The 22,664-nt window shown below is 37.0% G+C and overlaps 2 protein-coding genes across 6 annotated transcripts in view; both read right to left on the bottom strand.

Moving 5' to 3' along the window:
- Positions 1–500: 500 nt before the first annotated feature.
- rad21b (RAD21 cohesin complex component b) lies at positions 501–8,258 on the bottom strand. Of its 5 annotated transcripts, none has more exons than XM_016441909.1 (14): positions 8,178–8,258; positions 6,491–6,678; positions 5,155–5,284; positions 4,976–5,075; positions 4,764–4,870; positions 4,443–4,652; positions 4,229–4,354; positions 4,009–4,137; positions 2,735–2,958; positions 2,303–2,456; positions 2,026–2,171; positions 1,770–1,934; positions 1,410–1,490; positions 501–1,301 (listed from the first exon to the last, which is right to left on the bottom strand). In XM_016441909.1, the coding sequence occupies exons 2-14, from the start codon at positions 6,632–6,634 to the stop codon at positions 1,110–1,112; spliced, it is 1,908 nt and encodes a 635-aa protein (XP_016297395.1). In that variant the 5' UTR covers positions 6,635–6,678; positions 8,178–8,258; the 3' UTR covers positions 501–1,109. The 5 variants fall into 5 exon arrangements, with proteins under 5 accessions (XP_016297395.1, XP_016297392.1, XP_016297394.1 ...); XM_016441906.1 differs by having other exon boundaries at positions 1,410–1,493; XM_016441908.1 differs by having other exon boundaries at positions 1,410–1,487; positions 4,009–4,140.
- Positions 8,259–11,950: 3,692 nt separating this feature from the next.
- Positions 11,951–22,664, bottom strand: part of csmd3b (CUB and Sushi multiple domains 3b) — a 445,596-nt gene continuing 434,882 nt past the window's right edge. The window contains exons 64-70 of the mRNA XM_016441913.1: positions 19,092–19,271; positions 17,197–17,262; positions 15,339–15,497; positions 14,556–14,668; positions 12,896–12,983; positions 12,597–12,732; positions 11,951–12,266 (exon numbers count right to left, since the gene is read on the bottom strand). Coding sequence (XP_016297399.1) covers positions 12,107–12,266; positions 12,597–12,732; positions 12,896–12,983; positions 14,556–14,668; positions 15,339–15,497; positions 17,197–17,262; positions 19,092–19,271 — 902 coding nt within the window. The 3' untranslated portion in view covers positions 11,951–12,106. The remainder of the gene's footprint in view (positions 12,267–12,596; positions 12,733–12,895; positions 12,984–14,555; positions 14,669–15,338; positions 15,498–17,196; positions 17,263–19,091; positions 19,272–22,664) is intronic.

The raw sequence follows: 22,664 nt of genomic DNA on the forward strand, positions 1-22,664 counted from the left end.
GGGACAAAGGGATTTTTTAATTACTTTTTATTACAAAAATTACATAACACGGCTGTATCAAGTCAGGGCTAAAGGCAAATAATGTGATGTGTAAGAACATTAATTTCAGTTGTTTTTACTCCAATATGAATAAAACAAGCACATTGCGAAGCATTTAAATACTGCACTATAACAGATATTGTTTAATTATTGTGATATACAAAACATAGAGTTGTCACAGGTAACATCAAGAAAACCAAAGACCTATGGACCATTTTAAAAAGTGCTTGCACAATTACAAAAATGATCTTTATAACAAATGGCACAACATTATTTTAACAAATGTATATCACAGTATATAACATGCTTGTCTGGCTGACAAGCAAAACTAAAGCTGCTTTTGGGTAAATGTTCACAACCCTGAAGCTCAGGGAGAATTTAAGGAAGTAGTGTTGTTACTGTAGTAGGTTTGTGGAAAAAAATAAATAAATCAAAAACAACACGCTGTAGGCCAATACTTCATTAAATATATATATATATTTTTACAAACTATGATTTTTTTACATTTTATTTTATCTTTGGAGCAGCTAAAATGTTACTCTTTTATGTTTAAACAAAGAAAATACTTTCATGAAAGTAAACATGTATGTTGCATGTGAACATGTAATTCAAAGCATGCAAAACAACAGGAACCATTAAATAATGAAACAGATGCATCTGAAAACGTGATTAAAGAGAACAAACTGAAGGCTCAAAGCCTTTGAAAGTGAGCACAACAAACTAATGGAGTGGCAACAGCTGTGCAATTTCACTTCAATGATCGCAATTAGATTTGTACTTTCTAAGATAAGTGTTTCTGTAAGTTTGAGAACAAAGCATTATATTTTTAATCTCAACCAGGTCAGAACAGTTCAGAACCATTTAGTTTTTTGTCCAATGTGCATGCTTGTATTGAGAAACTGTTAAAAGAAGCACTTTTTTGACATTATAAAAGTATTTTTTTTTGCACGCGAGACTGGGCGCACATGTAGTATGCATGAAAATGCACATGCACAGAAATACATAACACATTATATACAAACAAAACTATTAAAAAGAATCAAATCTGCCAGTGTTGACCATTAAAAAGTCTATATAATGTGAAATCTGGGGCCAGGGGTGGCGATGATGTCACTGTAGGGCTCCTCCTGCCTGAGCTCCACTGCCTGCTGTTTCTTTAGCACGAGAAAGCTGTAGAACTTGGCAGCTGCTTGTTTCTTGTTGTTGTTTCTGCACAGATCCAGCAAACTGATCGATTCTGCTCCGGTCTTAGCAATGACTCTCTGTGGAAAGTAAGAGGAAGGTATTTATGGATAGAAAACAATTTTATGGTTAAACTGAATATGCCCTGACAGACCTAATTTATCAAGATATGAAGTCTATGTTCAAACCTGTAAACCGTGCAGCATCTGCTGCGTCCTCTTGTTCCACCTTCTCTCCTCCTGATCCTGGTCTCCGCTTTGACCTTCCTCCTCCTTTTAAACACAAATTCAGAATTAACTGAAGTACTCGATCTGACAGGAATCAAGTGCAACCAGTGCTCAGCTAATCACATGCCTCATATGATAAATTATAATAACTGATCAATTAAAAACATACAGGAATAGCACAATTAAAACTTAGACACAAAACTGGGCATTTAAAAATTAAGCTATAAGCATAAACAGCTGTACTATTATGATGCTTAGTGCTGAAAAGTTATTCTCATTTAGCTCCTTGATCCTAATTTGTGGTTGTTAAAGGCTCCTCACCTCCTCCTCCTCCTCATCATCCTTCTTCTCTTTGCTCTTCTCTCCTATCAGGTCGAGTTCAGGGATGAGCTGTGCGATGTTGCCCAGTTCCTCAGGTGGAAGGTCCACCGGCTGCATGCTCACATGCTGTGTGGACACAATGGAGGAACGATCATCCTCCAGCATCTATGAGAAAACAAGCGAGGGCACAGAATTAGAAAAGCACAAACAGTGGGGTCCAAAACCCACACTAAAAATCTGTCATTTAAAATCTCACAGGTAAGGCAGGCTCTGTGTCCTGAGCTTTGCGCTTTTGTCCACGGGGTCCAGATGGAGGAGGCATGACTGATTCATCAAGGGTCGTGCGACTGCCCTCCATGGCTGAAGCCTGCAGAACACTGGACTCCTCCAGGATGGTCTGGTCTACAAAAAGCCAAACATGGGCATTCGTGACAAACTATTGAACTACTGTTAAAAATCTTGGTGTCCTCAAATTTTTAACATGCGCCTTGTGATCTAAATAGTAGTTAGCCATATGAGTCAGCCTCTTTTACCAATGATGTCTCTTTGCTGAGACAGGGCCTCTTCTCGTGGCACCTCAGGGTTCTCCAGGTCTTTGAGGAACTCGTCTAAGCTGTCTGCTTCTCCACCCTTTCTTCTCTTCCTCAGTTCATCGGGCACCAAAGGGGTCAGGCAGCGTGTGAACATCTGCACAGAGAGGTAGAGCTGGTCTTAGGAGGACAGATGATACTAGAGAAGATTTCTAATAAACTTGCTGTATAAATGTGTGTAGCAATTCAATGGGAAACAACACTGCTTAATGGAAAGACAACAAAAAACTGTCAAAATATGTTGTTTATTAGATTTCTGTGCATAATTATGAGAAAATAGGGCCGAAAACAGCCATATCCAAGGCCACTTATGTATTTTGTTGCACTAAAGCCTGTATTAATGTCTCACAGCTTGTTCCAGAGATCTGTCCTGACCTTGAGCAGTCTGCTGTTCCAGAGGGGCTGAGCTGGCAGAGAGAAGAGCTTCTCCACTCCTCCTGTTTCCTTCCACATCATCAGCTTCTTGGTAGGGGGAGCCAGATCCAGAGTGGTGACAATGTCGGAGTAGTCGCTCAGCTGGGCACGGATGGTCTTACTGTCCAGCTCCTTCACACTGTCCACAATCAGCTTCCTCTTTCTTTTTGCTTTGGTTTCCTTCACTAATAATATATTAGAGTATGGTTTGATGACAAGATAACTAAAATTAGGTTTTGTTTACAAGAGATGTTTAGTTGCATTGGCACAAAGGGAAAGTTTAGCTAAAAATGAAAATTGTCATTATTTACTCACCCTCAAATAATTTTAAACCTGTATGACTTTCTTTCTTCTCTGGAACACAACAGAAAATAATCTGAAGAAATGACTAAACAGTTATTTTGTTGGTAACTAAACCGTTTCAGCTGCCATTGACGTCCATTGTATGGATCAATGAGAACTGAAACTGTTTGGTTATCAACATTCTTTAAAATATTTTCTTTTGTTCTTCAGAATAAAGAAATACATACAATTTGGAACGACAGGAGGGTAAATAAATAATGACAAAATGTTATTTTTTAGTTGGAAGTTTTTGAATGTAGTGTATCAGGGATCAAAAAAACATTTTTTTTTTTCAGATTTATACCCGTCCTGCCAATTTTCCTCTAACCTTATCACAGATTATGACACTTAAAAAACAATAAATGATTTGCTATAGGTTTCTTTTTTAATACAAATTTACATACATTTACATTTTATTTCATCAACAAATTATGTCAGAAACAATTTTTATAAACAAAAAGAGAACAAAAACTTAATTAAATAAACAAAAAATAATATAATAGGCTAATGTGCAATAATAGTTGGAAATTATTTGGCTATAATATAAAATTAACTATGCCTTGACAGCTAAAACACAACAATGGCATGGTCACTTGTTTATCATTTTAAATATAATTAATTAACCATAATTATAATTGTTTATTATTAGTAATTAATATGATAATGAATGTGTAAATGAATGAAATAAATGAATGAATGCGGTACACAATAAAATTTGTTAATAATTGACAGTCAGCTAGATTATATTACCTTGGTGACATATTTAAAGTAGAAACTTTATGATCAGTGACCATAAGACGTGGACTAGTGATAGTCCAAGTGACAGTTCTGTAAACTGGCCAACCTTAACTGTATAACTGCACTATTACTACTATTTCTCTGTTCTGGCTGACCTGTAATGTCGATGGGCTCCAAAGCAAAAGCCTCCTCCTCATTATGGACTAGGGTGGTCTGTTCAGTCTGGTCTGTCATGGTGGGCAGCTGCTCCACAGGGCCAGAATCAGGACTGTCTGGACCTCCTGCTGCTATTGAACAAAATGCAAAATGTTGAATTATTATGCATAGCACCAAATATGTAATAGATATATATCATGATGTTATATGCATTCTTACGTGAAAGGTTGTCAAAATCATCATCATCATCTCCACCGTGGCCTTGGGGCATCATCACACCCTCAGCGATGGCTGGAGGGTCATCAAAAATACCACCTCCATCCTCGTTACTCAGCAGCTTGTCCACTGTAGGAACAGGAAGTAGCCAGCTCAGGCTCAAGATGCTTGTAAACACAGCTTTAACTTATAAGGTGCTTGCGGATGCCACTCTTACCCAGCATGCCTCCCTCTGTGCTCTCCATAGGGTTGTCTCCAAAGTCATCCTTGTACTGGTCGTACTCTAGGTGATTGGACTTGTCAGCAATCTGTCCGCTACTTGACTCTGACTCCAGCAGCAGGTTAGACGCAGACGCCCCATGGATGATGTCCACTTCAAATGCACCTTCCTCTCGCATCATCTCTCGGTCATCCATCCCGAAATCAGCTGATGAGGAAAATGTGTCAGGTATAAATGATCTACTGTATGAGGACAATGCATGATCAATTTAAACAATAAAAAGAGGTAAAAACGCAAGACAATAAAAACATGCCATACCAAAGTCATTCTCCTGCAGTAGACTGAGGTTTCCCACTTCTTCTCGCATTGTGATTTCCTCCACACGCGACTGATTCAGGGTGAACTGTTGAGCAACGTCAATGTCGCTGCAATCCACAACACAAAGAAGGGTCAACAACACTAACTGCATGCAAGTCTAACTACATTTATACATCAAGCCTCTGATATCTCTAAGTTAAAGCTGAACATACTCCAGGTCTGGAAGAGGTTGATCGAAGTCGTGAAATTCTTCGGGTAATGTGATGGCGTTGTAGGCAGCTTCACGGTTCTCCTCAGGCAGGTCGACCACACCTGTGTCAAACAGTCCACAATATATTAGCTCTTGCAGTATAACAGGACCAACTTCTTACGTAGTCCAGCCACAACTCACCTGGGCGAAAAGCCATTTTAATCTTAATAAAAGCCTCATTGCAGTCTGCCAGCAGGTACTTGGCTTTTCTGTGGTAGATCCTCACTACGCCCAGGAGTAAGTGACCAGACGTACGGAGAGCCATTTTTACCTATCAAATTAAGCAAATATTATAAATAAATGGAGCTGCTCAGTAATGATGTCAAGTTGAAAGCCACCCCAGAAGGAATTTCTAATGTGATTTTTAGAAATGCGTTTTTAGATTTATGAGTAAAATAAGATCTGTGACCAACATTGAAGAGATTTTCATGGTTTGTTCTAAACATAATTTAAAGCAGCTATGTTTACATGCCCACAAATATTCTGTTTATAATCGGATTGATGTGTCAAATGGAAAGAAAAGCCTTTGTGTAAACACTTCAATCCTGTCAGACTCTGTTCCATGTTTTGTCTGTGTCTTGCTCCCCAGGTGTTCCTTTCCCATGTTTAATTTGTCCCAGGTGTTCCCCATGATGGTTCATGGATCCCAGGTGTGTCTCGTCATCCCCTCCTCCTCTGTGTATTTAAAGTGTTCCCAGTCCCTAGTTCTCTGTCCGCTGGTGAACGTCTTCGTGTGAACGTCTTCCTGTGTTCGTCTCCCTTGGTTCCTTGGTGCAAATAAAGTCTTGTCAACATATTCTCCAGCGTCTCCTCGTCCCTCGTGTGTGTGTGCAACGTGACAAATCCATCCGATTGAGCTTGATCTGAATAAAATTGATTTGATTGACCAGGGTTATTAAACCAAAACTTTGTTATTTGAAATAAAATGAAATATATGTACTTTTGAAGTACTAAAATAACTAATTAAAAATGAATAAAAAAGATATAGACATATTTAAAAATGACAAAACGCAACAAAATTACCAAAACTTTAATTAAAATTAACATGAAAACAGAAAATACAAAAATTAAAACTAAAATAAAATATATATGAAAAAGTATCTCAATATTACCAAAATAGCACTAGTGTAGACCTGGAATAATCTGAACCACAGGAAAAAATTAATTCCTAATGCCTAAATCAGACAATTTTCTCAATTGGATTATAAAATGTAAACAAATATGTGAATCAGATTGCAATGTTCAGGGTTCATATAAACATAAATGATAATTTGTGGACGTAAACATAACTAGTCAAACCTCAAACTTGAAATCTAGGGTTTTTGGACTACAAAATGAACAGCACTATTGCTCTAAACAGGTCTGCAAAGCATTTTAAGCTCTGTCATGGCATTTAAAAATGATAAAAAAATGGAATCCACAAGAAACATGGACAAAAATAAACCTGAACAGCATGATTTCAAGAGAATCTATTAACCTTTGGAGAGATGATGCTCTCCACACTGCTCTCCAGATTGCACTCAAACACATGTGCTTTGGTCAGCTTCTTATCCCAGTGGGCCGCCAACCAGATTTTGGCCAGCGGCCCACGTTTGCTGAGGACAAAGTGGGCGTAGAACATCGTCCCTGCACCTTCTCACACTGAGGTGGTGGGGGACGCTGAACCTGCAGAATAAAATGGCAATGGTGTTAGGCATATATATATATATATATTTTTTTTTTAATTAAACTATTATTATTATTTTTTTATGTCAAACCACTTTTCTCTATACCAGCTAAATATGCAGAACAACCTTTAACCAAGTCATACACAGTTTATTGAAACTATTTATGGCTTGAAATGTTTCAATGCCCTTGAAATGTTTCAATATTGTGGGTCTGTGGTGGTATCAAAAAATTGCTGTTTGTTTGAGTTTGTTGCAGGACTGTGTCAGTCCAACCAGTTCAGGAGATTTCTTTAAAAACATTCTTTAATTTTTATGCAGGTAATAGCATCACTCAGATCTTTTAAATGGTTTATTTCACAGAAATCTAAAAATATTACGTAATAACTTCTTTTTGTCATAACATACAACCGACATTCAGTTTCTAAGGGTGTTCATTGTAATTTCACGTATCCATGTTTAGTTTGTTGCAGTACCTTTAAATGAAGTAATTCTAGAACTTACTGTAGTTTGCATGTACATTACTACGCATTTAGTCATAAAACAATATGGTATTTATTAAATCGGTTTGTATGTGTGTTATTAATAAATCGGGTTGTATGTGTGTTATTAATGAAACCGTTTCAGTAAAAAAATAAAAGATTCGACCCAAAGGGATAATTCATTCGTGAACTTGACGGACATCTCTAGTTGTTATTTAAGTGTTTTCTTGCCTTGTTAGGTGTTTGTCGTAAATGTCTAGGAAGACAATTTAGCAATTCTATTTGGTGAAATAAATTATAGCTTGCCATAACATTTTAAGAATTTACTGGTATATGTTAGATGCTTGAATGTTTAATGCAAAAACTGTACTGGGGTAGAAATGCACGCACTAACGGTTTTTTAAATTAATTATTTTATATTAAAATAATTATCTAGGTGTAACGTTTTCCAAAATATCCCCTCAGTACATATAGATGGGTGTGTGACTGCAAGTGATGGCGGGGCCTGTGTGATGACTAATGCATACTTGACTAATGCACTGTGACCATACAGTGTCAGCGCAACCCTGCACGTTTATTATTCAGCTCGTAATGTTGTTATTAGAATATGTAATAGTATACGAAATGTATGATAATGTAATGACTGTTAATAATGTAACAGAAAGGACATACGTTTTGGAAGGCTGCAGCTAAAAGAAGAGCTAATAAGCTAACGGTCTGCTGTCGCGAGATCAACATCTGGAATCTGCGGCGCGCGCCATGTGCGGATTTTCCTCGTGCTTTATTTGCATGCGCAAAGACGCCAAACGCATTCTCCGCATAAGTCATTTCAGCGCTAATTAAGACATTTTAAGTGATAACATAAAGAAGTGATGTTACACAGCGTCTGTCATTTGCCGCTGGTGTAGAGAGGGAGAATGGAATTTTCTAGCAAGTTGCATGACGAAATCGAATGGTTATGATACCAATGCATGCAATTAAATGCATTTTTATTTCTGTTTTCGCCGAAAGTACTTACGCGGAACGGTCCTATCGTAGCTTTCCGTATTTAGCAACCGTATCTAGGCTACCAATTCTCACCCTCCTCCTTCCACTGTACAGTTTCACTAAAACAAACAAAATGGCGACGCCCCCCTCCCGCCGTGAGCTTCGTTTAAAACGAGCTGGATGGGAAACTGATGCTCATACTGTATGCATGACAGAAATAGACAGTTTGAGTACATGAAAAATTGTACTTCAAACAATTGTACGGCCCCCCCCCCAACTATGAATATCGTTTTAATTAAGCGAGACAATTATTAGGCTATATTGAGACAAACGCTCAGGCAAAATTAGCAAGGCAGAAATAACTTTCTCTGAAAGAACAAGTTTCTATTTTTAGTTTATAACAGTGATGGTGCGAATGCTGATTAGAGCAGAGACTTATAGTGCTGCTTTATCAGTATTCTTGAAACTGACATCTGGTTTAAAACAACGAAAGTGGGCTATTCCGAAACGATTAACGCTGACCCTAATTTACAGAGGAGTGTCAAAGGATCAGGGATCTTTACAATTCTCTGTCTCTTGAACTTTAATTGGCTGTAATTGAAAATATACACACACAATATACAAGAAGACAAATACACTGCCATGGAAAGCCATGGAAGTCCGAGTCTTCTTCAAAAGAAGGGTTTTTAGTGTATATCAATTACAAATTACAAAGTTAGTTGAATTTATTGTCCAGAAAATCCCATTTTATAGCCACCAGATGGTACTCACACTCCATCCTAGTAACGGGTTTACTGCCTCACACGAACTCCTGGATGGATGAATTAGGCTAAGCACTATGAATAAACATAAGCTTAGTGCGTCTTGATATCTGCTGTAGATCTTGAGAATTTTTATACATTACTCTTTTTCTTCCAATATGGTGGCGAACAAAACTTACCATCAAGACATTAAAGGGATCATATGATGTTGCTAAAAAGAACATTATTTTGTGTATTTGGTGTAATGAAATGTGTTTATGCGGTTTAAAGTTCAAAAAACAAAACACATTATTTTCCACATACTGTACATTATTGTTTCTCCTCTATGCCCTGCCTTTCTGAAACGCGTCGATTTTTACAAAGCTCATCGGTCTGAAAAGCGAGGTGTGCTGTGATTGGCCAGCTATCCAGTGCGTTGTGATTGGCCGAATACCTCAAGTGTGTGACGGAAATGTTATGCCCTTACCATATTGTGATGCCTTGTCCGGCCGGTGCAACGATTCAAAAACATGAAAACCCATTATAAACGAGGCATTCGTTGCATCCAGTGGGGGACATAATTATGGATTATAATGACTTATACTGTCTTTTTACGCGTTGCTTTGCATCGCACCGCGTAAACATAAAACCATGTCTGCATTTGTGATCGGAGAAATGACAAACAACAAGTGCTACTCTACACTGCTCAAAACTCGCGTTTGAATCGTCAGTGGCAAATTCTTTAAATGAAAACGTACTTACAGTAGGAAGGCCAAACAAAGTAGTTTCGCTTTCACAACAAAACACACATCGCCTTCATGACATGGCGGCAACAACAATACTACAACGAGAATAAAAGTTACGCCTATTTTCTTTGCTTGAACATTTGGGCGGCGTTATGCAAATCTTCCCACATCATGACATAGACGTGGGGGCGTGTTAGAACGAGCCGTTTTAGGTAGGCGTGGTTGACTCTTAACTTTTATAAAGAATATCTCTTTGGATTTGAGACTTTAGTCTTTGCAACTTTACAGATCTTCTTTATGCACCAAGAGCTTGTAACACTCCAAAGAGAAAAGAAAAATTGAAATCGCATCATATGACCCCTTTAAAGCATTTCTACAGGCTATTAAAAACAACAACAACAACACATGCCATTTGTCACTGTAAGAAATGTGAACAACCACATAACTTATACTTCACTTGGCGGTTTTTCAACAAAGTGTCTCAGAACAGTGCAGTTCTTGTGTCAAATAAGTTTAAACGATAATGAACCAGGATACAGTGTTCTACCACTAATGCCAAACTGTGTCTGACTCGAATAGATTTAATTAAATTTATGTTATTGTGTAAAGGTACAGAACGCCAAGGAATAAAGGTTTATTTACTGGCAGCAGAAGAGTCTCCCTTTGAAAAATTTGCAGCCTGTTATGTTCATTTAAATATAAACTTTAACTGCCAAGAAATGAAACCTGCTTGGCAATTTACTACTTTATAGTATTTATTTGAGAACAAACTTATTGCATGTGTTGTATAAAATTTGGATGGAGGTTTATAGGAGGACAAAAAAATTTGTGGCAATTCTGTTTATATAAGTTAGTTTTTTGGCAATATGCTGTCCTGCTGTAACTTTGTTTTGAAATATGTAAAATTATAATAATTGTGTTGCAAATAAACTTGACCTAATTGTTATACCCTTTCAGATGTAGACATATGGAAATGCATGGATTTTTTTGCATTCATCTAGACAAATTAACAAGCAAATAATTTGAAATTAAATTTATATGCAATGTGTTAATGTATTTATATATCAAACACACATACAGAGCCATCAGCTTCATGTAGAGTGAACCTAAGGTGAATGTGTTCTGCTGTTTGGTGCATATGAGCCATGCATGATGCCCTTATGTTGTCCTTTGCTTTTAATGACAATAGCGCTACCTCTTAAAGTATTTTGCATAAATCACTGGTGCTTTGGGGAATGAATAGGGACAGTCATTTCCAGCATATTACCTTTAGGGTGAGGGGTTTCCTAGTCTGAGAATATGAATTTCCATTACTCCTCCATGACAACTGAGCTGCTTATTTAATTGGAAATGATCATAACTCTCTTGTGAGCTTTACTGTGGAGGGCTTTGTCATGCATTTATTCTCATATGGTGCCCACAGTGTCGGCCCAGAATGAGACATCCATCAAGTCTCAAGGCAGGAGACACTTGTTCTTCAGCGAGCGGAAAGGAAAGTGACCTTGAGCAACAATGGAAGAGAAACTTCTCTATCTCTCCTTCACCAAGTCTCTGCCCATCCTTCATGATCAGTCGTTTTGTTGAACTGCCTTTTAGCTGCCCTTTTGCAGGTCATGTCCTCCACCGGGGCTGGATGGGCCTGTCATTGTCACAGCTGAGGTTCGAGCGCAGTGTGCTTAATCAGGCCTCTAAGAATCTCATTAGCGCACGGATGCGGGCAGATGCAGACGGAAGACAGAAACACAGAGAAGACATCTGCACTCACTCTCTTGAGTAACCATGAGTGCATTTGCAATCTGAATCTGCAGCCAGTGGGAAATGTTCCACACATTTTCTCTCGTTTTACCCAAACACATCACATAATGCCTCAATTTCCAATCACAGAGATGAACCGAAGCTAAAGGAATGACTGTGAATGAGCTGTAAATAAAACGTTGTGTACCGTACAAAACCGTCAAGAGAAATCATGTATCGGTCGATGTGAATCTCCTCATAAACTCATTCTCTCTTGGCCTCTCCCATGTGGTAATATATAGCACAAAAATATAGGTGGTGAATGCTCCTCATATATATGCAAGTAGATTTACAGATCCCTTTCCCCTAAAAAAATACCCAGTCAACTGTGAAGAAGCACTCACGGAGTGTGAATAAGGTAGCAGAAGAATCTCTTTATGCTTTCCGTCATGAAGAAGCTTTTCAGAGTGAGTCTTCAACAAAACAAAACCCCCCATGACAATGTGTTTCATATTTCATACATGTCCTCCGCGGACGCACATGGTCAAATGGTTCCTGAAGAGTGTGCTTTATATATCAGAGGAAGGGCAACAGCGTTTGTGCTAGACATCCTCTGCGAGTCAAATCCGTCCATGACTGTAATGCGATTGTTTCCACCTCCATTTAAAAAAAACAAAGCGAAAACCCTTAAATAAAAAACAAAACAACTCCACAGATGTTCTCGCGTCAGGCGGACCTAATTATACCATTGTGCAGACTGTGTTCAGATTGGGGTCAAATCGGACAGCTTTGGGTTCCGAGGACTTTGCGTTGGTGTTGTACATTGGGTTCTCGAAGGCGGCCTGCCCGTTGTTGTTCTCGTGAACCGAACAGCCTGTGTACTGGGTTTTTGGAGTAGTCCTGTCAGAGCGAAACAACACACACAAGACACGACATCAGAACATCATTAGAATCAAATCTGCAGCAGCTTTGAGAGTTCGGAAAGACGTTGAGCAGCAGCGGGTACGTGGAATCACGCAGGGAGGAAAGCTAGCATCTAATTATGATCGCATTCAATAACTGCAAACGAGCTAATTCTGTCTCTAAAGACGATATCTGTCACCGTCTATTTCTTTCCATCCTGCAACAAATGATAATGATTTTGTCAGAGACTAATTTCTAAATTCGTTCTGATCTGTCTAGAATAACAACTCCGCAAACAAACTTGGGACATACGAGGGCAAGACTCACCGCTGCTTGTAGAGATAAAATCCGAAGCCTGCAAATATCAGGGCGAAAAAAGGCACAAGGATTGCTATGGCCACAGAGCTACTGTTTGTACCATGTGGTGGATTTGACGAATTATTACTTTCCGACATATTCAAACCTGCAAGAGATCAAGAAATGCATTCATTTTCATTTTAGTATGTATTCGTGTCTATTTAATTAACTTTTTTGTCAAAAAAATGCTTTGATGAAACAGGGTGAGAGAAAATATTTTACAATGAAACAATGCAGCATGCAGAAAACATCAAGAAGGGCTCGCATACCTAGCCTTTGCAGGCCAAACTGGCCGTAGTCTTTACCCTGTATGAAGCCTTGAAAGACATATGTGGACCCATCTGGTTCAGCAGACACCTGACGGCAAACAATCAAACACATCAACTGCCTTGCAGACCAATGGGAATATATTATCCACTTATAATCGCTACTGCTCACACAGATCGACAAAATAACACTAAAGATAAATTAACAATCAAATTGTCAACATGCTGGAATGTCTTATTAGCAGTTTACATTCACATTAGCAATGGTGGACAGTAATAAAATATACTTTAGTAAATTTTAAGAGTATTTAAATGATCAAAATATTTTACGTTACTACATTCTAAAGCATAATATTTGATGTTTCACTTCACTACTGTATATTTCAGAAAAAAACATGTCATTCCTTGTTATTCTGAAGTGAAGAAATCAACACCCGCTGTCAGAAGCAGATAGTCATTTTTGATTAATAAATCATTCTTTTGAGTCAACAGAACTGGTTCACAAATCATATTTAATGATTCTTTAAAGGGGTCATATGATGCGATTTCAAGTTTTCCTTTCTCTTTGGAGTGTTACAAGCTGATTGTGCATAGATAAGATCCCTGAAGTTGCAAAGACTAAAGTCTCAAAACCAAAGAGATATACTTTATCAAAGTTAAGACTCTGCCACGCCCCCCTAAAACGGCTCGTTCTAACACGCACCGACCTACAATAATGTACAGTATTTGAAAAATAATGTGTTTTTTGAACATTAAAGCATGTCAACATATTCTGTTACACCAAATACACAAAATAATGATCTTTAAAAAAGCATTATATGACCCCTTTAATTACACTGATATGACTGCAGTAGGTGTACTTTTACAGAAGTAGAAATCAGTGTTATTTTAGTTTTCTGTTTTCATTTTAATTTTAGTAAGTGGTTTAATTTTAGAAATGTTGTGCGTTTTTGTCATTTGTCAGCATTCTTTTTTATGTATGTCTATATATAATGTCATTATTTTAAATTCAGTTATAGTTTAGTTATTTTATTTTAGTTAAAATGATAAATGTTGCTTTGGTAACTAGCAAAATATATATTTTTAAATATTTAGTTTTATTTCTTTGAACATTTATGGTAACGGTTTAGATTAGACAACACTATTCACTATTAAATAGTTGCTTATTAGCATGCATATAACTAGCATATTGGCTGTTTATTAGTTAGTTATTAGTTTATTAGTTAACTTATAAAGCACATATTAATGCCTTTTTCTGTATAATCATATTCTAGGTCCCTTATACCTGCCCAACCCTACCTGAACATAACCACTACAACAACTTACTAATCTTACTTACTATCAATAGTGTTTATTGAGGGAAAACGCTTAATTAATAGTGAATATGCATTCCCTAATCTAAAGTGTTACCACGTTTATTTTAGTTTCATGGTTTTAAATTTAGTCTCAGTTTAGTTTACAACAATAACCCTGGTAGAAATGTAAAAGCAGTGTACTTATACTTTTACTGGAGCAATATTTCATCAGGATATCTGTTTTTTAACTCAAGTGCAGGATGCACGTACATCATCCATCATTGCATTTTAGTATATAACACTATATTCCTCTGTACAAAATAACCTAAAAAGATAATAGCCCTAAAATAAGACACATGTGCACATACAAATCCATCCAGGGTCCACTGCTCTTCTTTGATCTTGCTGAGTGTGGTGGATGAGGGCGCTTTCACATGATACACCAGCAGCATCAGACGTGCTTCCTGGCTCTTATAGACACCTACGACAGAGAACAGAGAGCAGACAGCTGTCTCCATGTCCGTGTTTCATCCTCTTATTGCTCACTCTCTCTAACTGCTGAACAGAATTGCAAGCACACACACATAGTCTGACCACAAAATAAAAGTATTGACAAGCCCCGCATTACCTAAGACACAGCTCTTTGTCTACAAGCACTCCTCCTGACCTAACTGCCCACTTTCTAAACTACAAACAAGAAGCTCATTGAGAACATGCAGACATGGCTAATGGCATTCTAGCATTTTGGGCGAACAGATACATTTCACTGCCCTCCAACTGGCTGATGACTAATCAGTTGATTGTTCACTGTTATGATCATATTACCATTCCGACAAGTCCATTTTTCACTTGAGTGACTGCTGGTTTATTCACCTTTATTCACCAGTGATTATTCCTGATGGCTGGCCAATAGGAGTGTCTAAGACTAATTAGATGATGTAAAGCATATGTCAGCTTTATAAAGACTCAGTGAGTCTCACGAGTGGAAGAGGTAGTCTAATGATCTAACTCGTTAATGGTCTAGTTTAATTTTACTCTGGGCTGAATCAGATTCTGTGATGGTAGGAACACACAGTCCTCATGTTTGTATGCCTGTATTATAATGTGTTCTGTCAGCTCAGTAAATCTGTAGAGTTTAACAATAAACCAACCTGAAAGCAGTAGTTCCATGTTTCTGCTTGTTAATGTAACGTTAACTCTACCCGTGGTTGTATTAAAGCTTGTGATACTCAAAGTCATTGGCTGTTTTCTTCCTTTGTAGTTATATGAGCCCTTCCAGATGTAGTTAGGGGCAAATACATCATCAGGAACTGTAAACAAAGAAACAAAGGAAAGACACATTCAATATTATTCAGAGTATTATTCAAATAGTATTTTTCAATATTAGTCATATCAATCCTTGGACATATCATATTACAAAACATATAACGCTCACATACACACATCTGAATATTTTCTGCATATATTGAATTCCTGATATTTCTCTTATGATTTACATTAACATGCAAATAAAGTCTTTCTTAGACAACTAATCACTACTATATTATATCTTATATTGCCAAAAGAGAGTACAGTATGTAGTATCAGAAAAAACAATAAAACGAAATATTTCTATAGTTCTGGCAGTTGATTGGTTGACACATTGTTTCAGCCATGCTAAAATGCTAATGCCAAACTACTATATACAAGAACTAACAGTGTACCATAATCATATTCTTTAAGGATCTACAACCCAGAATTTCAGCAACCCAGGGACCCCCAGTATAAAAAGCTAGATTTTAGTAACAATTTATCATAACTTTCATTAAAAACCTAAGTGAATTCAGGTACAATTTTTGCCATCCAAATGACTGGGGAAAAATGTCCCAATTAACCTGAATTCACCCTAACAATTGTTACATTATATAATGCGTAACATATCATGAACTAATGTTTTTTCCAAAAATCTGAAAATAAAAAGTATAGAAATATATTTTTATAAAATAAATAAAATATTGTTCTAAAATATTTATATTATAAATAATATATGTTATTCTGTACATATATTTTATAATATATATATATATATATTTCTGTATACAGAGCTATATTTTGTTTTATCTATTTTATTAAATCTAGTTGACGTTATAAACTGGATATTTCTAAATAAATGAATACATTAATAAATATTTATATGTTAGTATATACCTAATTATATATACAGTGGGTACGGAAAGTATTCAGACCCCCTTCATTTCCGTACCCACTGTAAATATATTTCTATACAGTAATATAGCCTCTTATATCTTACTGCTTAAGCAAGGCAAATGATTAAGTCAAATTTAGCTATAATTCAGCATATAATTCAACAAAGTATTCAGTTATTCAGTTAAGATATTTATAATAGAGCTAGATAAGAAATAATGTGTTGGCCAAAGTTTTCAGATAACACGCTCTGAGTCTTCACAAAGGCAGTCAATTTTCCTGTAATCTACCGTTTCAGAACCCAGTAGCTCCAAGGGTTCTCCGTGTCTTACTGATCCTAGGATCCATCAGTTTCTAGAAACACATTGGATATCCGGTTTGTCCTTTCTGTCACGGACTCAGTGAGTCATATTTGCTGTAGGTGTTCCACCCTGGAGGAGCTTCATCATTGCACGCTTAAAGCTTTGCAGGACACCAGCTTGTCTCCTACTTAATCCTGCTCTCTAAGTATATAAACGTAAGATACGCAATATGCTCTAAGAAAAGTTCAGTAGGATTATCTTGTGATTCCAGCCGAGTTTCTTGTGGCTGCCAGACTACTTTACTGTCAAACTAACTGGAACCCGTTTTCTCCTCATTAGTACCCTCCTCCTGGGGCTGTGGTCTGGAATACATCACGGATAGTGACTGTTTAAGGTACCATTGCACTCTGTGGCCAAATAGAGGCGATGTTCAGCCAAAATTATGCATCCTAAATGAGGTGTACTTAACACTCATAAGTGGTCTTTCAAATGAAACCCCATTTCGTAATAACAGTGCACCCACCATTTAGCTTCGGACTCGGTGTCCCTGGGACTGGTTTAATAGGCTTTTCGGAGAGTTTGGAGCCCGCTGGGAAAGAAAGAACAAAAATGAATAAGGCATTTCTATTAAAAAAGATTGACAGATCAAATTGGCATCACTTTTATCATTTCATGCGTACAGTAACATCCCCAGGCAATAGTGTGCCTCCTTTCTTCCCTTTCACAAAGAAAACTCAGGTGACTGCAGACAGCAGGGGGTGACATGGTCAACATATCAAGCAGCATAACTGAACATTCAAAAGGAGGCTATTTAGGACATGTGCAGAAAAGTGAGGAAGAAACACAGTCCCATCACAGTTTGGAGAAGCTCCGTGTACGTGGTCACGAAAACATTGTTTGCATGCATTTTTAAGCACTGCGGTTTAAAAAACAAGTGATTTTAAGCCGTTGAAATGCAATCAGCAGCGAAAGAGAACTTATTTCACTATATGCGAGTGCTGTGTGAGAGACTGTTTCTGAGCACTGTCAGAGAGGTGCGCACACGTGAAGACTGTGCTCATAGAGCATGGGAGTATTGAAGTTATTTTTGCCGCTTCGGTTAAATACACACACTTGTATTTGTCAAAATGGCCATCTTTGTAAGTATCCTCATAAACACTTATGTTAGGTCTTACGTGAAAGCAAACAGCTGAGAAAGAAAACACGTAACAGTATATTGGATCCGGGCAGCTCTTAAAGTGACAGCTAAATCACTTTTGTAACTTCAATAAGAAGAAATATATATATATATATATATATATATATATTTTTACACAGTGAATAATATGCACTGTTTTTATACATTTGATTACTTTATACAATGTAGCATTTCTTATTTATTTGTTCTACTGTCGTTTTTTTTGTCCTATTGCTTGTAATTAGTTTCTTATTATTTAATCGCTGACTGTTTACTTGTTCTGTGCGGAGCTTAAGTTGTTTTTTTCTATGGTTTAAAAAAATTCTGATATCATATAGACCTTATTTAAGCAAAAATAACTATATTGTGGTATATATCGTGAAATAAAAATGACTCATATTGTTATATAAGATTTTGGTCATATCGCCCACCCCTAAGTATGTTTATAAAAATGTAAGATGTGCTCACCAAGGCTGCATTAATTTGAACTTGAAAAATACAGTAAAACTAAAATAATATTGTGAAATATCACAATTTAAAATAAAACCCACTGAATTTATTCTAAACAATTCAGTATGTTTAGGGGTGGGCGATATACTGGTAGACACAATTAACCGGTAGAGATTTTGAACTATTGTCTCGAGACAATATTACTATTGTCTCACAATAGTTTTGAACTATTGTGGTTACACGCTCATGTGACGTTGCTGTGCTAGCCTATACGTGGTCACGAAATTTAAAATAACTATTTGAAAAATATTGTAAAATGTAATTTATTCCTGTGATGGCAAAGTTGAATATTAAGCATCCATTACTCCAGTCTTCAGTGTCATATGATCCTCCAAAAATCATTCTAATTGGCTGATTTTGTGTTCAAGAAACAATTCTTATTATTAAAATGACTGAAAACACGTTGTTTGTTGTTATTTTTTTTCCAGGATTCTTTGAATAGTAAGTTCAAATGATGTATTTTTTAAAATAAATATATTGTAACAGTTTAAATGTCTTTAGGGTACATTTAATGTATCCGTGCTGATTAAAAGTATTAATAATAAAAAAAAAAGCTTACTGACCCCTAACTTTTCAATGTTATATTAATAGACCAAGCAAAATTGCAATCAAACAGCCACTTTTTGATGGTACATTATGTCTCATTAATCATGTTGTATAAATACATAAATACATATATTCTGTATGTATGATATATGTTAAAAGTGCTGGCAGAGAATGTGAAATGATACCTCGACACACAGGCATCTTCCCAGTCCAGGTTCCATCAGACTTGCAGACCCGGTGCTCAGAGCCCCCAGACAAAAAGAAGCCGGTCTGGCAGGTGTAGATGAGTGTGTAACCATAGGAGGGTAGATCCATACCCACGACATCCACATGAGGAGGACTCTCTGGCTGTTTACAACTGTGGGCTACAAAGGGAACAAGAGTAATTTAAAAAGAGAAACAAAAGAAATGAAAGCACTATCTAGCAAACAGTATCGGTCCCCATATAATCAGAATTCAAACTTCAGTGGGCAAAATCAAAATGAAGTTGGAACTTTTAAGACAACATGGCGTGTTTCTTTAGAGAGGATCTATGCTCTCTCCCTCAGTAGCTGACACTGCCACGTTCCTATGCCTACAAAAGCTGGCTGAGAACCTTGAGTGTGGCAGACATTGATGCATGCTGGCAGACGACACTTAAAGGGAGCACACCTTTACCTGTCACACCAGCAGATCAAACTCAAGCCAATGCTCACTCAGTCATTCCAACAGCTCCACCATCACTATGACTTTGATCAAAAGTAGCCGGATTGAGGTTTTGGCTCGGTGCACTGGACCTAGTTCTTTTATCCAAGACTCTGATAAGGGTTTCTATCCATGATCACTACATCAACAGTGCAGCCACAAAAGAAAGGAATGTAACCAGGCAAAGAAACTATTACGGTTTCCAGTTACATTGCATAATATGGGAGCGCAAGGATTATTGCAATAAATTCTGCTCATTTATTGAGAAAATATTAATCAAAATGTGCTTTGAACATCTTTGACATTAAATTCATATTGTTATTCACGCTCTTTCCTAATATTACGAGAGATATAAAGGAGAGATCCGTTTAAAATTATTTATGATATGATGTCTTGTGAATAAAATTATGAAACTAAAACCAACAAATACATAATCATCATCTTCTTAAAGCAAAATATTTTTTCCCCCCAAATTGTGCAAATACCTGACGACAATTATCCCTGCTTTTTTCAAAAATACATGACTTGATAAATGTATATATTAACTGCATTTTTACATCACACTCACATTACTAATCTATAGTTTTTGCATGCCAAATCCTTCCATTGCTATTAATGATATGATACAGTCCACTTGAAGTAAATAAATAAATTCTCAGGATAGAGCAAGGCACGAGAAAAAAAAGAAACATGATTTCTTTGGAGACGAATCTAGTGGACCGCTAATGGAAAGGACAGCCAGCCATTATCCAATTCTGTGTAAAATAAAAGAGGGGAATGAGAAAGATGATTTAGCACTCAGCCTGACTCTGTGAGTAGCCAACTGCTCTGTTTAAACAAAATTACAGTGCTTAATTACGGAATGATCTCGATTATTCTTGGGGAGAAAAATGGTGTGATTAGGTGCGAGCACACAAAAGCTGTTTTATCACAGATTTACAATTAAGCGAGGGGAAGCGCTGTGTCTTCCTAGCCATCTCTTTCTTTAATTTCCTACTTTTTTGCAAAACAATGACAGAACTTTGGGGCAGTGGCATGATGCAAAATGTAATTAGCTTTTGAAATGCTTCAACTGAATGGCAATCTGTCTTGTGAAATTGGAGGCCAGCTGTTTTCTCGTACTTCAGCCTACTTTAATGCTGTTGATTTTGGAGCTTCTGTTGGTAAATGGACATAATCCAATCACAAGCCTCGTAGCCCACCATGATAACCCACTAGACCTTGGTGAATCATCTTCATCCATTTGCGATTTAAATACACTGAGGTGATGTCAGTGGTATTTTACATTAGAAAGACTTGCAGGGAACGGATTTGAAATTGAACTGACATATATAAAAATACAAGCACTTGCTGTGTATGTATATCAAATGCAGATCAAATGCAATGAGATAAAAAAAGAGCAAACTGTCGGAATTGTAACTAAACAAACTAAGCATTTTATTTTTATCAAAGTAATTAAAATAGATTAATCAAGGAGTTAGTCTGCTTTAACCCTCTAAGAGCACAGACGGACCTTTATCACTTTGTGATCAGTGATTTGTCAATTGATGAAGTGAACCAGGGGAGTGTAGTCAGGGTATCACAACTCACATTTATCACCCACATAATTCAGAAGCAATTCAACTTTTTCAACACAAAGCCATTGTGTGAGAAACATTAATCTTCCCTCTTTCAGACAATATGAGACATTTTGTAAGTGATTCTCTTTTAGTATGGTTGAGTATGTAAATCATCTGTTCAAATGAACCTCAGAGAAGCAATACATTGGTCAGATCATTACAGTAGTTTTAGAGTCAGCCAAAGGTCTGTTTCACACTGCTAGTTTTAGCAATGAGTAATATTCATAGTGTAACTCGAACTGGGTAAACGTAAACTGCAGATTGATACAGAAAATAAAATGATTTCTGAGTTACTATGTGGAGTATTTCCTTTAATAACAATCATAAAGTACAAAATGGTTATCAGGAGTGTGCCACTGAGAATTATGACATCATTTGATGGTTGTGAAATCTAATTTATATGAGGAGGGACAGCACATTTACATCAAAATGGTAGTCAATCTAACAGAAACGATCGCTATAAACATCTATATTCAGTCAGACTAAAAAAAAAGTAACTTCTATCAAGCCCAGACATCTTTTCCCAAACAATAGACGAGTGGTTTACTCTAGTACTTTATGTTGCATCATAAAAGCCTATATCGCAAAAGACTGTGTTCATAAATAAGTTTCTAGTGCATTTTCCACCATATTTTCTTCTGATGTTAATATAAGTACAGAAATAAACATGTCCTACTATCTGACTTAGCATGTGATGGATGTTGTGAAATGAATAATCATTTTGAATATGAACTTACTGGAATTACTGTCATTAGCAGACCAAAAACACAAAATAACTGGTCATACGGTGTCTCAAATGCAAGTTAATTGATGTTAACCTTTTGTTTGTAGAACACTTGGCATTTAATAGTAAATTCATGTTGAACTGAAAGTGTTGTAGTCGAGACCATTTCAAGACTAGAATAGGGTTGAGTCCAAGACAAGACCAAGACCTAAAATGATGGTCTTGGGACTCAGACTTATAAAGTCTGAGACAAAGAGCATGAAATAATGGCCTCAGACTCTGATTTGACAGCCAAGGCCAAGAGCAAGAAATTATAATCTTGGACTAGGACTTGACGGCCAAGACCAAGCTCAAGAGCACTAAATGATGGTCTTAGTCTCGGACTTGACGGCCTAGACCAAAAACAAGAAACAATGTTTTTGGATTCAGACTTGAGGGCCAAGACCAAGAGAATGAAATAATGGTCTTGGACTCTGACTCAAGGCCAAGTCCAAGACCATATTTTCACGCTCTTGGTCTTGTTTTGAACTCGGGAGCATGTGGACTTCAGGTGCTTTCACACCGCATAGTTCTAAGAACTCAGTTCTAGTAGTTCTAGCCAGCATGGTGGTTCCTAGAGAACCAATTTCTTCCTCGGGCTGCTTTTCTGGTTGCATTCGTACAGGCAGCAGGAACTCTGAAGCGGCCGACAGCGATGTCTTTATTTGCGGCATTTACAAACGTCAACAACT

This window comes from Sinocyclocheilus anshuiensis, unplaced genomic scaffold, assembly GCF_001515605.1.
Source record: "Sinocyclocheilus anshuiensis isolate Anshui unplaced genomic scaffold, SAMN03320099.WGS_v1.1 scaffold195, whole genome shotgun sequence".
In the NCBI taxonomy this organism is placed as follows: domain Eukaryota; kingdom Metazoa; phylum Chordata; class Actinopteri; order Cypriniformes; family Cyprinidae; genus Sinocyclocheilus; species Sinocyclocheilus anshuiensis.

Bases quoted from the DNA above. Each gene is read 5' to 3' on its own strand.
- rad21b (XM_016441905.1), bottom strand. From the start codon at position 6,634: ATGTTCTACGCCCACTTTGTCCTCAGCAAACGTGGGCCGCTGGCCAAA. The intron at 4,355-4,442 runs GTAAGAGTGGCA...CTGTTCCTACAG, and splicing joins CACAGAGGGAGGCATGCTGG to TGGACAAGCTGCTGAGTAAC. The intron at 1,935-2,025 runs GTGAGATTTTAA...GTTTTCTCATAG, and splicing joins ACACAGAGCCTGCCTTACCT to ATGCTGGAGGATGATCGTTC.